At 45.2% G+C, this 15,811-nt stretch overlaps 1 protein-coding gene across 4 annotated transcripts; it reads left to right on the forward strand.

The window, feature by feature from the left end:
* Nucleotides 1-2,804: 2,804 nt before the first annotated feature.
* Nucleotides 2,805-13,886, forward strand: LOC310693957 (uncharacterized protein). 4 transcript variants are annotated; one of them, XM_083476500.1, is made up of 10 exons: nucleotides 2,805-3,091; nucleotides 7,446-7,525; nucleotides 7,640-7,671; nucleotides 7,821-7,937; nucleotides 8,077-8,156; nucleotides 8,277-8,385; nucleotides 8,469-8,552; nucleotides 8,789-8,893; nucleotides 9,203-9,254; nucleotides 9,357-13,886. In XM_083476500.1, the coding sequence occupies exons 1-10, from the start codon at nucleotides 3,081-3,083 to the stop codon at nucleotides 9,380-9,382; spliced, it is 696 nt and encodes a 231-aa protein (XP_083332626.1). In that variant the 5' UTR covers nucleotides 2,805-3,080; the 3' UTR covers nucleotides 9,383-13,886. The 4 variants fall into 4 exon arrangements, with proteins under 4 accessions (XP_083332626.1, XP_083332625.1, XP_083332623.1 ...); XM_083476499.1 differs by having other exon boundaries at nucleotides 3,088-3,559; XM_083476497.1 differs by having other exon boundaries at nucleotides 3,088-3,559; nucleotides 7,446-7,671.
* Nucleotides 13,887-15,811: the final 1,925 nt, after the last annotated feature.

Raw genomic sequence — 15,811 nt, forward strand, 5'->3', positions numbered from 1 at the left:
GTGGGCTTCAGACATGTGGTATATATATATGGGGGGTGTGCTTGGTACATTTATGAACATTTATTTTATATATGTAAGACCTTAGAACAATAATAATATTGGATGGATCACTGCAGATGGTGACAGCAGTCACGAAATTAAAAGACGCCTGCTCCTTGGGAGAAAGGCGATGGCAAACCTAGACAGCATCTTAAAAAGCAGAGACATCACCTTGCCAACAAAGGTCCGTATAGTTAAAGCCATGGTTTTCCCAGTAGTAATGTATGGAAGTGCGAGCTGGACCATAAAGAAGGCTGATCGCTGAAGAATGGATGCTTTTGAATTATGGTGCTGGAGGAGACTCTTGAGATTCCCATGGACTGCAAGAAGATCAAACCTCTCCATTCTTAAGGAAATCAGCCCTGAGTGCTCATTGGAAGGACAGATCGTGAAGCTGAGGCTCCAATACTTTGGCCACCTCATGAGAAGAGAAGACTCCCTGGAAAAGATCCTGATGCTGGGAAAGATGGAGGGCACAAGGAGAAGGGGCCGACAGAAGACAAGATGGTTGGACAGTGTTCTCGAAGCTACAAACATGAGTCTGACCAAACTGCGGGAGGCAGTGGAAGACAGGAGTGCCTGGCATGCTCTGGTCCAGGGGGTCACGAAGAGTTGGGCATGACTAAACGACTAAACAACAACAATATTGGATGATAAAAATAGTATAATATTAATGATATAATATAATGATAATAATAATAATTATTTTATTTATACCCCACCCATCTGACTAAGGCTGCCAGAGCCACTCTGAGCGGCTTCCAACATACATAAAAACATAAGAAAACATTACGCACTTCCCTATACAGGGCTGCCTTCAGCTGCCTTCTAAAGGTTGCATAGTTACTTGATCTTCTTGGCTCCAGGATCGCACGACTCCATGCCCTCACAACGTTTCTCTGATGAAAACAGGGACATCATACCACATCCTCCAACATTTCTCCAATGAAAATAGGGGTGTCCCAAGGAAAAGCGGGACTTTCCGGGATCAAATCAGAAACCAGAATGACGCTTGGAGGATCTGTACTGTCTCACACACACCCCTGCAGTGTCAACCAACAATCCACAGCTGAGGGTCTTTCTTAAGAGCAGCTGAATTTATTTTTATTTTATACCAGAACATACGCCTCAGTTTGTAGAGCATGAGACTCTTAATCCCAGGGTGGAAGCCGTGCCATGTTGGGCAAAAGGATTCTTGCATTTCAGAGGGTTGGACTAGATGACCCTTGTGGTCCTTTCCAACTTTACAAGAGCTGTTTAAAATGCTGCTAAGTTAGCCATTCCTGCAAAACTCTGGAATCCACAGCTGAGGGTCAACAGAAACTGGTGTCAGTAGTGGGATACGAACCATGCTTCCATTCAGAGACCAGAACAGAGGCAGAAGTACGAATGGCTTTCTGCTGCGAATGCCAGCAGGCAGACGCAGCAATACAGAGTTCTGCTGCTTAGCAAGAGATTTGGGGAATTTGTGACCGTTCTTCACTGTGATCAGATTACACACTGAGTACTCGTCTCCCGTTTACTGTGCAAGCAAGTCAGCCAGGCCATAGCATGAGTACCTGCCAGCCATCTCATCCTAGGTCACCTCCTATGCAGCATCAGGCAGGTGAAGTCACTAACATAAAAAATATATACCTAAGGCGAATTCTGGGACTCCAGAATCCACAGATACCTGCACAGTCCAGCTCAGGTGTGGGGAACCTCTGGCCCTCCAGATGTTGCTGAACTCCTGCTTGCTGGAGTTAACAGGAGTCTACTTGCAGTCTAGCAAGAGCTGGGGTGGCCAAAGGTTCCCCGCACCTCACCAGAGGAAAAGGATTCTGCATATGCTCAGGAGCACATTTGCCCTGCGGTCTTTGAAATGCTACATCCCCCTTGGAGGTTAAGGATTTCTGTGCATGCTCCAGGACATTCAGCCAAGGTGACAGAATTTTGGTCAGCCAAAAGTTAGCTTCTGCACTCTTGAGACACAACTTCTGCTGAAATTGCAGGTAAATTTGCACTGGCTTCCTCGCCCTTTGAGACTATCTGAGGTGGGGACTGGAACAGGCCTGCCTCTTTGGGGACTTGTTAATTGATTTTAGCACTCCTTTGGAAAGAAGCAGGTATGTGCTCTTTGCGACTGGGCATATTTCCAAATGTGAATTCCGCAGAAAAACAACAGACTGTGAAGCATTCATGTGCCCATGGCTCTGGAATTCATGTGCTCCCATGCCAGAGAGGTTTTATGAGCGAATTTGATGGTTCCTTTCCCCACTTAGGCCAGACAGGTCCGCAACATGCCTGCCTTTAATGTTATGGCCCACCATTCAACTTGCATGCACCACGAAATGTGCCCCCCACATGGAAAGAGCAGGCTGCATTTGCCCTTTTCTCTCCCGATTTGAGTTCCACCTGAAAATTATGTGGCAGAAGTTACAAATGCTTTCAAATCCATGCCCTGCTTAATCCACAGAGTGCAGAAGGGTAGTGATATGATTAAGCCCCCCGCAGCAAACGTAGAAAAAGAGAGCCACCAAGCACCTTAGAAACAAATGGATTTATCGTGGCAGAGCCAGTCGTAGGGCTAGAGAGTTTGGGATCAGAGCATTCTGCAGGCGGAACAGCAGGTGCCTCCGAGTTCTGACAGAGGAGCATCACCACTCAGGAAGGCCCAGGTGGGGCCAGGTCCTGGGGGGGGGGGTTGCCACGGTGACAAGGCTCCGCCCTCCTTTGTGACATCTCTTGCTTCTCCTTTAAAAGCCACTGACTTGCAGGCGGCCATTGTGGGTTAGTGAGGAGAACTTAGAGAGAGGTGGTGGCGGCAGTTGGTGGTGGCAGAGGATTAGTGATTTGTTCTTTTTTGTTTTCTTATTTTGATTTTGGTTTCATTTATTACTTTTATTTGATTTATTTGATTTGATTTATTTTGATTTTCTTTTATTCTTTTATTTTAACACCTTTATTTATTTTAATTTATTTTTTGTTCTTTGTTTTAATTTTTTTGTTTTGTTTTTTGTGCACACTTGTGCATAGTCTGTATAGTTAGGGCTTTTGTGGACATGGGCAGACTGTAAGTAGCACCCCTTTCTCTTCATTTACGGGGGGGTGTGTGTGTCACAAACTGGGAGGTTTTTCTGGCGGACACCTGAGTATCAGGTTTGTCCCTGTCCCTCCCTTGACCTCCACCTTACACCCATTCAGTGAAACAAAGAAAAATATATACATGGTCCTGTTTCCCAGCCAAGTTGAGTACCCCCTATTGTACTGGCCAAGTCCCCAATCCATGTACGATAGGTTGGATCCACTCTGGTCCTTGAGATGGCTACCTGTCTGGCACTCAGAGACCAGGAGGGCAGTGATGATCACCCCGGCAGAAGGGTTGCTGTGTACGTGGTCTCATGCTTCAGGGATGATGGCTGCCCCTAGCCATGTCCCAAGTGCCTCCTCTGGTCGCCATCTTCCTTCTGAGCAGAAAAGAGTGTTTTAAGGCAGATCAAAGAAAAGGTTTTGCCAAAGAACAATCGCTATGGATGAAGAGGTAAAAGAAACAATGGTCAAATGGGCACAAGATATCGGCCATACTATATATTTAGAACAATGGGAGAAACTCTGTCGCGAGGATATTCGCTTTACCACCTGCTATACGATAAAGGAAAATTTGGTTAAAATGTTTTACAGGTGGTATTTAACATCAGTTAAACTCGCCAAAATTTATAAATTCAAATCCAACCTTTGTTGGAAATGTAACAAAGAACCTGGAATGATAATTCATATGTGGTGGGGTTGCAAGGAAATAAAGAAGTTTTGGGGAATAATACATCAGGAACTTAAGAAAATGCTAAACAAACCCTTGATAAAAAAATCCCGAAGCTTATCTGTTCGGGTTGGTGGACAAAGCGAATATCTTCACGACAGATTTTCTCCCATTGTTCTAAATATATAGTATGGCCGATATCTTGTGCCCATTTGACCATTATTTCTTTTACCTCTTCATCAAATCATAGTCCAATAATAGTATAAATTTTTGATAATAATTTCCTATTGTTTCGAAATATAATGGTGCTAAATAGCAATTGTTCTCTGGCAAAACCTTTGATCTGGCTTAAACACACTTTTTAATTGTATATATTGCCAATTATCCATCCCATATTGTTTTAATTCTTCGTATGTTTTTAATTTTAACTTTCCTTGGTCTTCTTCCAGTATTTGTCTATATGTTGCCCAGTTCGGATTCATATTGTGTTTTTTAACTGCATGGGCTTCTAATGGAGAGATCCATAAAGGGATTTGTGGCTTTAATAGCTGTTTATTCCTAAACTTTAAAACTTTAAAGTTTATTCTAAACTTAAAACAATGAATTTCTGAGTATATGCTTTTTGAAGCCATTATGTACCTTAACCTTCTCGTATGCTAGGTAGGTCTGCCATCCATACCTATTGTCAAAACTTTCTAGATTTAAAATACTAGTGTTTTCCAATATAATCCATTCTTTTAACCACACCAGACATTCTGCTTCATAATATAATTTTAGATTTCGTAATGCCAGTCCTCCTCTCTCCCTTTTAGCTGTTAATAGTTTATACCTTATGCGTGGTTTTTTTGGTTTGCCATATGAATTTTGTTAGATCTTTTCTCCACTCATCAAAACAATTTTCTTTCATTATTATTGGTATTGTTTGGAACAAATATATCTTTTTGGGTAAAACATTCATCTTAATTATAGATATTCTCCCCAGTAACGTCAGCTTTAATCTACTCCTGGTTTCTAGATCGCTTCTATTTTCCTTCCAGGCTTTTTCATAATTGTTTCCAAATAGATTAATATTTTTCATCGTCAATTCTATACCAAAATATTTTGCTTTTGTAACAATTTCCAAACCCAATTTCTCCTGTAGTTCGCTCTTTTCTAATTCCTGTATGTTTTTTGCCATAAGTTTTGTTTTTGACACATTTATCTTGAAGCCTGCTACTTTCCCGAACTCATTCATTATCCTCAGTGCTTTCATTAGACTGTTTCCTGGCTCCTCAGGTGCTAATATAATATTGTACGCAAAAGCTCTACTTTTGAAAACATCCTTGCCTCATGTAATTCGCTTTATCTCTTTTTCTTTCTTTCTAAAATCAGGATTTCCAAAGTTAGTATAAAAAGGAACGGTGAAAGCGGGCATCCTTGCCTGGTACCTTTCTCTAGATTTCAAGGATCCGTCTTTTCACCATTTCTTATTAAACATCCCTGCTGGTTTTCATATATTGTGTTTATTGCTCTGCAGTAGTTTTCAGCAGTCCTACTGCTTCTGCTACTTCCTGAAGGAACGATCTTGATAGGTTATCGAAAGCCTTCTCGGCATCTGTTAACATAAACGCCGCTTTTTTGTTGGGTCTCATTTCCAAATATTCAATTAGATCAAATACTATTCTCCTATTTGCCATTATATGCCTATTTGGGAGGAATCCTACTTGGTCTTGGTCTATTACATCCTTTAGGACCGATTTCAGCCTATTTGCTAATATCCCCGCGAACAATTTATAATCATTATTTAATAATGATATGGGTCTGTAATTGTGAACTAATTCTCTAGCTGTGCTTTGTTTGTGAATTAATACAATATTGGCTTCTTGCCATGACTTTGGTATTTTTCCTTCTTGCATGATCTCGTTCATTAATTTTTTAAAAGGCATTGTTATAGCATCTTCTAACCTTTGGTAGTGTATCGCGGATAGTCCATCTGCACCTGGAGCCTTCCCCAGTTTAAGATTGGAAATGGCTTGTTGTATCTCCATTGTTGTTACTGGCAGCGTTTAGCTGCTTCCGTTTGGTTTCACCTATTTTTGGGATTTGTTTTCCTTGAAGATATTTTATAATTTGTTGTCGAGTTTCTGCACCTTTTTTATATAGATTGGTGAAGTATTTTACAAAGCATTTATTTATTCCTTCTTCTGCCACCACTGTTTTTCCTTCATATACTACTTTATTTGTCTTTCTCTTTGTCTTTTCTTTATCTGCCACGCAAGTAATTTACCTGGTCTGTTTCCAAATTCAAATGATTTTTGTTCATCCATTTTAAATTTCTTTCTGTTTCATCATTTAAGGGTGTTGAGAGCTGTGTTTGTAATATTTTAATGGTTTGGTTTGCAATCTCTTTTTTGGTGTTTTCGCTAATAATTTTTCTTGTTTGCCTATTTCTTCTTGTAAATGCTTGATTTTAGCCTCTCTTATTCTTTTTTGTATCATGTTTTGTTTATACAACATGTTTTTAGATTGGCCTTGCGATAGTCTTTAAACCTCTTTTGTTGGCCACCAGCATTACACCTTCCATTTTTAAGTTTGGAATAGAGTCGTTGCTTTGGAAGACAATCATCAGGCATCCGCACCACATGACCAGTCCAACGAAGTTGGTGTTGAAGAATCATTGTTTCAACACTGGTGATCTTTGCTTCTTCCAGGACACTGGTGTTAGTTCGCCTGCCTTCCCAAGTGGTGTGTCACATTTTTCGGAGACACCATTGATGGAATCTTTCAAGGAGTTGGAGATGGCGTTTATAAGTGGTCCATGTTTCACAAGCGTACAGTTGGGTTGGTAGTTCAAGAGCCTAGACTGAAACTTGAAAGACTAGTTTCAATGGACCAAGAATGGTTTTCATGGCTGGTTCTGACTTTCCCCTTTTCCCAGTGGGAATTCCTACTTGTAGAGCAGAGGCCATGGCTGGTCGGCAGCTGCAGTGCCTGTGTGCTTTGTTCTGTTGTTGTTGTCAGTGCTTTGTGCTGGAGGGCACTGTTTCGTGGCGCTCATTGGTTGCTATTGGATATTTGGGTAGTCTGAGCTGATTGGCTGAGCGCCTTGTGAGCGAAAGGCTCAGCCTTCATTAGGGCAAATGTTCTACCCTTATTTATGGCAGCCTTTGGAATAGAAAAAGGAAAGGACTGTGTCAGGATGTCTTTTGTGGGGACATTTGCAGACGTGAAGGTGTTGATCTGGGGTACAGTCGGAGTGGGGTATGGTGCCTGCTGGAGGGCGAAACCCCCCGCCACCCTTTCCAAAAATTCTGGTAACAATGCTTCATGAAATTTATACACTGCTTGACTGCATGAATGAGGGGGCCAGGCTCTCTGGGCCCTGACATGGCGGTAGCTCTTGAACCCAGAGCACTTGGGACCTCCTTTCTCTCTCTGCCAGCCCTTCATGCTTTGGGCTGCCTCTTTCAGGCTCTGGTGATGCCCCTTCAGGTCACTGAACTGCAGAGAGATGGAAGGAATTGGTCAGAGTGGGCCGGCAAGGATCAATTAGGCTCCACATACGTATTTCTGTTCTGCCAATTCGGCAGTGGTTCACTGTTTTCTCCAGACTCCCCTCCTCACCCCCAAACACCCCCCAAGAATTGGGGCTGCCAGCATCTGAGTCACTCTTTCCGCTCATCTCTTCTAGGATCAGGTGCTTAAGGCGCCTCTTCAGGCGCTGCCACAGGGTGGCCCCCCAGCCAGACACAGAGCAGCCCGTGGCACCAGGTAAGCCAGTGGCCCTCCTTTTTTGGACAGAGGAGGGCAGGGATGGGCATGGGGGGCAACTGGTCCAAGGATGCAAAAGAGGACTCACCTCTTCCCATGTCCTTCTGTTTGCAGTGCTGCTGCGGTTCAGTATCCCAGCCCCAGAGGTGAGTATTGGAGAAAACAAGAGCAGGGACTGGATCCCTCAGACCTGCCCCCCGCTGTCCCCCGGGCTCTTTGCCCCTCACTCCGCACTCTCAGATGCGGAGAAGCCCTCCCCTCACAAGGAACTGACAGCCTGACTTTTGCATTTCAGCTGCTAGAGGATGAACAGCTTTACATCCTGGGGGTCATCAACAGCTGCCAGGCAGCTGAGCTCAGGGGGCGCCGATCCCTGATGTGCTCCAAGGAGGAGACAGCCCATAAAATTCTGGTGAGTGGTGGGGGAAAGGGGTTGTGCATCTGTGGGGAGGAGGACCCTGCCGGCTTAGGCCATGGGGTTGCCATTCCCCTGCAAAGCCAAGCCTGGTGTTTGGGGTGGGAGCTGATTTTCCTCCTCTGTTCTCTTCCAGGACATCTTGGGGCCCTTGGAGCACTTCAGGGATCGGCCCCTGACCTTGGCCCTTGCCTTGGAGGCCCTCCTCCAGCTAAGGTGAGTGGGGTCTTTGGCGTGGATGGGGTTGTGGGGGGGGGAGAACTCTAGGGGGAAAGAGCAGGCGGGAGGGAGAAAGGGGCAAGGGAGACTCTAACCCTCTCCCTTTCATTTCTGCAGCACGATGAGGCCCAGATTCACCTCAGACATTATTAGTGCCATCCTGCACAGGATGTTGGAGGCTGTGTTGTGTGGGGCCAAGGAGGAGGAGGAGGAGGAGAAGAGAGAAGTATGTCCTTTATTTTCACAGCCTCTTTCTTCCTCTTCGTCACACCCTTGCAGAATCCAACTCTCTTCTCTCTTTTCCCGCAGGAACTGAAGAGGCACTACCGGCTTCTGCTGGGCAGTCTTCTAATGGAAACACCCAACCCTGGCACCCTCCTCCAACTCCTCAGTGTAAGTGTCCCTATGGCATCCGGGGTGATTTTAGGGTTGTCCCCCCCCCCCCGTCCCTTACCCAATGGACTGCCCCATTTCTGGGGCACAGAGCCTCTTTGGCCCCCTATTTGGTCCAAGACCAAAGCTGGCAACCCCTCATGGTCCAGAAGTGCCAGGGACTCCGTGGTGGGGGCAGTGGGGGCCGCTTTGGCCCAGACTGGCCCCTGACTCTGAAATGCTCTTTCCTCCTGCAGGACCTCAGAGGATACGCCCTGGGGGAAAGTGGGGAGGCACAACAACTTGCGGCCAGCAGCATCTCTTTGCTGCTGGCCATTGCCAGGAAATATCCCAAACTCAGAGTAAGTACCTTGCCTTCTTCTATTCATTTCTTTGGTTACTTCCATCCCCCCCAAGATCACATCCCCAAGTGATCTTTAGTGCAGAATTTGCGGGGGGTGTCCCTGGGGGTCAGGATGAGGCCAGAGGCTTTTACTGCCCCCTTTCCTGCTGCTGCCCTTCCACCTCTGCCCAGGAGGCTGCAGGGCCCAGGGAGGTCCTCTGGAACAAGGGACTGGGCCCAAGACAGAGGGAGACCTGTCCTTCCTGGCTTGGCGCTGCTTCTGTGCTCTCTTGCTCCCATCTGACCCCGGTTTTTCTCTCCCCTGCAGATGACAGTCATTCGGCCGGAACTGGCGTGCTTCCGCCGGAAGCCAAAAGAAGGTAAGCCCCACACCTTGGAGACAGCGCCCTTTGACTAGAGGCCTGTGGGGAAATCTCATTTTCATTTGCAATTGCATTCTCTTCTCATTCTCTTCCATCCAGATGACATCATCATTGAGGATTTATAGCCGTAACTGTCTGCAGCGACACTGGAGCGGCCAGGATCTGAGGATCAGGAAAGCACTCAGCGTCGGCTACTGGAACAGTTTGAACTGCTAGAGGACCACAGTAGGCGACTCACAGAGCGGCTACACCAGTTGCAGAGCCAGGCGGGACCTGAGGGTCAACAGAGGCAGCAGCTAGAAGCTGGTGAGTGCCAGCCAGGACTGTCCAGTCGGACTCTAAAGAGAGAGTCAGGAGAGATTGCTGGAGACCCCACAGAAGGGGCTCAGCAAGCACCAGCAGAGATGGCAGATTTCCAGTCTTCCCAAGTTGTAAATATTGGGGGAGGCATCCCTTTTGAACTTCTCTCAGAAAGCAACTGGCTGAGTTGGTCAATAAAAATGCAGCAGTTGTTAAGGAGAGATGGACTATGGGACTGTGTTGAAACTGAGGTTTTGAGACGGGACTCTACTGAGAAAAGACGGCTGGATGAAAGGGCTCGTGCCCAAATTATGCTGTGTTTGAGCAACTCTCAGTTATTGCATGTAGCAAATGCCAGCACAGCGTTTGAGTGCTGGAATTTATTAAGGGCAATGCATGTCAGAGAAACTGCTGGAACTATAATTTCTCTGACCAAAAGGCTGTTCAGGACTGTTATGAAAGAAGGTGAGAGTTTGGCAACTCATCTTCAAACACTGAAACAGAGAGGTAAGCGTTAGGATGAAACTGATCAAACCTACATTATCCTTTCAAGTTTGCCTGAAAGCTGGTTGCCTGTGATTAACAGCATAGAGTATGCGTCCCCGAGATCTGACCCTTGAGTATGTGGTTGGAAGATTGACCGAAGAAGCAGAAAGAAGGTCAGACAGACAGGCTGAACTCCAAGAGCGGAGGAGTTACAGCCGAGGGGGCCAGCAGCAGAATCTGCCAATGGGGCAACGCCAAGTTTGGGACTTGGCCATGGCGGTGAGGAGATGCTATAGATGCAGCCAAGCCGGGCATCTCCAATGTCAATGCAGGGCAAGACCTCCAGGAGACGACATGGAGCAGAGACAGCAATTGATGCAGAAATGTAAGCAGAAGGGGTTCTCTTCAGGGAAGAAGAACACGCGTTCTGCTCATCTTGTGTCTGCATTTTCTCGAGAGGAGAGGAAGATACCTCGAGGAACATGGTTGCTGGACTCTGGTAGCAGCAGGATTATCTGCAACAGTCGGGAGGACTTTAAGACCCTGGGGAAGCCAGCTGATGGAAAAGACTCAATCTATCTTGCTGATGGTCATAGAAGCAAGATTGATGGCCAGGGAACATGTTTCCTGCAGTGCTTCAACACTACTCTACCAGAGACTCTGTTTGTCAGCAGTTTGGACTATTGTTTACTGTCTGTAAGCTGTTTGATTAACGCAGGGTATAGTGTTAAGTTCACGCAGGATGGTTGTCTGATAAAGAATGGAACTCAGGTATGTGGCCATGCAAAGTTGGAAAATGGGTTATATGCAATGCAGGACAAGCCTGTTAAAGCAGCCCAGGTGGTTCAGGATAATTTGCCGGTTCATAAGGGGTGTGTGCATGAACTGCACAGAAAACTGGGTCACGCCAATTTCCATGTGCTTTCAGAGATGCAAAAGGTGTGCAAGAACCTAAAAGTAAATAGCTGTAAGTGTTTCCTAGATTGCAATGTATGTAAAATGGCCAAATCTAAGAGGAAGCCTGTGGCTTCTAAAAGTGACAGAGTATCTAAAGAGGTTTTAGAACTTGTCCATTGTGACGTGATAGGCCCTTTTCCACAGAAGACTGAAGGGGGCGCCAGATACGTTTTTCTGGTAACAGATGATAAATCACGTTTTAGTTGGTTGTTTTTGTTAAAGCAGAAATCGGAGTGTTTCCCCACATTCAGAGAATGGGTTGCCCAAGCTGAAAAGCTCTTCGCTCGCCCTGTTGTGCAGTTGCAAACAGATAGGGGTGGAGATTTTCTGAACAAACAATTTGGAGCATGGTTGCGACGTAAGGGGATCACTCACCGTTTGACTAACCCTTATAGCCCTGCTGAAAATGGTCTGTGTGAAAGACGTGGGGCTGTAATACAGTCAGTAAAAGATTGCCTGCTAGTGGATGCAGGATTGGGTAACAACCATAGGCTGTGGGGTGAGGCTTTCCTTACAACAAACTTTTTGATTAATAGAACCTAGTCTAGCTCTATAAAAGATATTCCTTATCGTGTGTTGTTTGGGAAAGAACCAGAGTGGACAATGCTCCATAACTGGGGTTCTTGGGCACATGTAAATATCCCCAAAGCTCAGCGCCAGAAAGGGGGCGCTAGAGCGCAGAGACTGCGGTTTGTGGGATATCAACCCTATGGCAAAGGGTGGCGTTTCAATTTACGCCCAGAACGCGTGGTTCTGTCACGAAGTGCAGACTTTGCTGACCAGGACAGATGGACTGCGATCCATGCCAACCCAGATTGCCTACTGCTTCTGCAAGTAAGAGAAGAGGCTTCTTCTCAGCCATTGGCAACACAGGAGCAGGATGAGGAGGAGGCACAGATTTCCCCAAAAGATGTGGCAATAGATAATACTTCTCTAGAGGAAGAGGAAGAAGGGCCAGAGATAAGGAAGGATGAAGAAGAAGTAGTTGTGCCTAGGCACTCCCAGCGTTCAAACAAAGGTGTACCTCCTCAGTGTTTGACCCTAGGAGGAATGAAAGTATGCAGTGTGAGTTGTGTGGAACCACAAAGTTATGATGAAGTCTTAGACTTATCCCCTGGGGAACGTGCTTTGTGGGAACAAGCTATGAAAGAAGAAATGGACTCTTTTAAACGTAACAAAGTGTTTGAGGTCATAATGCCGCCACCTGGTGGCGGAGTGGTGTCATGCAAGTGGGTTTATAAAAGAAAAACCCTTGCATCTGGGGAACCACGTTTTTGAGCCAGATTAGTAGCCAGAGGGTTCACTCAGATTAAAGGGGAGAGTTATGATGAAGTGTTTTCTCCAACTGTAAAGAGTGAAACTTTTCGTTTATTGCTCTCTATTGCTGCTGCAAGACAATTAGCAGTGCACCATTTTGATGTTGATGCTGCATATCTGCATGCAAATTTAGACCATGAAGTGTTAATGAGACAACCCCCTGGGTTTGAAGAGGGAATGGTGCAGTCTGGCCTTTAAAAAAGGCTGTTTACGGTCTCAAACAAAGTGGAAGGTGTTGGAACCAGTGTTTAAATGAAGCCCTTGTAAAACTTGGTTTTAAAAGGAGTGTGGCTGATCCATGCCTGTACACCAAGGGGACAGGCAACAAATATCTAATGCTCTTAGTCTTTGTTGATGATTTGCTTGTAGCAGGGAGTTCCACAGATGAGATCCAGAAGCTCACAAGTCAACTGGAAAGAAGTTTAAGCTTAAAGCCTTAGGGCCTGTAAGCAATTACTTGGGAGTAGAATTAAGTTAGGAAGCTTCTTATTGAGCCAGAAAGAGAAAATTCTTCGTTTGATAGAGCAGTTTGGCATGGAAAACTGCAAGCCAGTTCAGACTCCCATGACACCAGATTTCCCAAAGACAGTGTGTGAGGATGAATTTGATCAGCCTGAGTTGTATCACTCAAAAATAGGATCACTGCTGTATTTAAGCCAGTGGTCAAGGCCAGACATTGCATGTGCTACAAATGTTCTGAGCCAAAGTGTATCTAAACCCAGTACTGCCAATTGGTGTGCTTTGAGAAGGCTTATCGGATAGCTAAAGGGGACATTAAATGTATGTTTGAAGATATCTAGTACACAAGACGGAAAACTAGAAGTATTTGTTGATGCGGACTGGGGAAGCTGTGTAGCTACTAGAAAATCTACAAGTGGAATGGTTATGATGTTTGCCAATTCCATAATTGGATGCAGGTCAAAGAAACAAGGATTTGTTGTGACCTCATCCTGTGAGGCAGAATATGGGAGCCTGTCGCTAGCATGCAATGAAATCATGTGGTTTATACAGATACTAAAAGATCTAGATTGTAAAGTAGATTTGCCTATCCAAGTGTATGAAGATAGCCAATCGTGCATTGTGTTAGCAGGCTTGGAAATAATGAAATCCGCATCAAAACATATTGCTATCCGTCATGCAAATGTTAAAGATTGTGTACAGAATGGGGTAATCAAACTGGAGTATTGTCAATCACAGGATAACATTGCTGATTTGTTTACCAAGCCTTTGCCAGCAACATGCCATAATTAATTGATGACAAAACTAGGTTTATGTATATAGTGTACTGTATGTATGTATGTATGTATTTGACCTGTTGGGGTTTTTCGCATTTAAGAAACAGAAGGGGTGTCACGGCTAAAATGGCCGCTGTTTCTTTAATGCTTAAAAAAGCTGGGTCAGCATAAGTCAGCGGTCTGCACCGGGTTGTATATAGAGAGAGAAATGTTAGTTTGGTGTTGGGTTGGTTGGTTGGTTAGTGAAAGCTGGTAGTGTTGAGGTGTGTACAGTTGGCCAGTCGCTTTTGCACAAAGACTTTTAAGAATAAAAGCAGAAAGCACTCTGCAAGGATATTCTTGTGGACTCTCTTATGCCGACAAGGGTCTGAGGAGACAAAGGGAGGTCAGAACCCTTTCCTTTTTTTTACAATTACTGACAGGGATCCCATCGGATGGCTTCAGGGGAAGACAAGGCTCCCGAGTAAACCCTACACAGATGCAGAGTGGAGTCCCTATGATGGTTGGGTGGCATTTTGTAGGCCTCCTCCTGGCAACTCCTGCAGCCCAGCTGGGGCCTTATGCCTTGCTCTTCTTTCCTCTGGACCACCTCAGGGAGGCCGAGGGGGGAGGGTCTTGCTGTCTGGGCACAGGGCTGACACCTTTGCTTTTGCAAAAGACAGGGCAGGGCAGGGGGCAGAGAGAGATCCGAAAATTATTAACATTATTTTGCCTCAAAAGATCTCACGGAATTTTAGGTTTTTCCATTCCTTAGGATATATGATCTACTCCCTGTGTAACTCCACGTGTCAAGAAGAAAAAGAACTGGAAGAGAATGGAATAAAAATACAGTGGTGCCTCGCAAGACGAAAAGAATCCGTTCTGTGATTCTCTTCGTCTAGCGGTTTTTTCGTCTTGCGAAGCAAGGCCATTGACGGATTAGTGGATTAGCGCTATTAGTGCTATTAGTGGCTTATCGGCTTATCGGCTCAGCTGATAAGCGGCTTAGCGGCTTAGAAAAAGGGGGGAGGGGAAAAAACCCGCAGGAACTCGCAATACATTTTCGTCTTGCGAAGCAAGCCCATAGGAGATTCGTTTTGCGAAACACCTCCAAAACGGAAAACTCTTTCGTCTAGCGAGTTTTCCGTCTTGCGAGGCATTCGTCTTGCGGGGCACCACTGTAAATATTTTTAATGGATTATGAATAAATGCACAATAAATTGTTACTGTCTTGAATTTCATTGTCTTATTGTCTTCCATTCATTGGGACACCTTTGTTGTTACAGCCTGAAATAGAATTAGCATTTTTTGCTGCTGCATCACTCTCAGGTTTACTCATCTTAAGCTTGTGGTCCACTAAGATCCCTAGGTTTCCCTACGAGCAAACCAGGTGTCCCTCATGTTATATTGGTGCAGCTGGTTTTTCCTGAACCTTAGATTGGCTACAGGTCCTCTTTGCTCACCACCAGGGAGTGACCATGTCGCAGTCAGTGCTGTGGTAGATTTTACCCCATGAGAGAGGAGCTTGCCTCCACTGGAGACAAGCAGTTGCGTTGCTGAGCCGCCCTGGCTCACCACAAGTGGGAGGAAATGTCCACAGTCAATTTAGGCACACCTGCACCACAGCTGAAAATACACATTTTCGAAATCTGTTTTGCCTGCTGAAACCCTGAAGCGTAGAACTACGGAGGGTCTGTTCACTGTTCTCACCTATCATTAGACCAGGACCACATATTCTGCCTATTAGTTTTTCAGATCTAGAGTCATGTTGCTCATTTTTTTTAAAAGCCCATGCTCAATGTTTAAGCATTGCATAAAATCTGCTGACGCTTCCTTCTATCATTGTTTCTTGTTGAAAATAAGGAAAATGCCTGTGGTTTCAGAGCATCGTTAGATTGCTACTGCACTCCAGCTAAACTTCACCTCTGAATGCAGCTAGCAATGCGCTTCGCTGATCAGCGATCCTACAAGTGAATAATAAAGGATATTCCAGATTGTGTTCCTTAGTTTCAGGCACTCCAACACAGAAGCATACCCCACAAAGTGCAAAAATACTTTCTTCCAAGTAAATTGCCCTCAGATAGGAAAGTTGCACCCAGAAATGATTGGCGGCAGCAACATAAAAGAAAGGAGGCAGAAAAGAAAGCAGGGCAGAGATTAGCTGGAAGGGGCATAGGAAACAGCAAAGAACTGCAGTTAAGAGACAGGGGGAAAATTGGATAACCCCAAAGCCATATGGCCAAGCAAATCGCCACCTATTCTAATTGGTTGTGTAACCTT

The sequence above is a fragment of the Podarcis liolepis genome (assembly GCF_965112155.1).
Source record: "Podarcis liolepis genome assembly, chromosome: 15".
Classification (NCBI taxonomy): domain Eukaryota; kingdom Metazoa; phylum Chordata; class Lepidosauria; order Squamata; family Lacertidae; genus Podarcis; species Podarcis liolepis.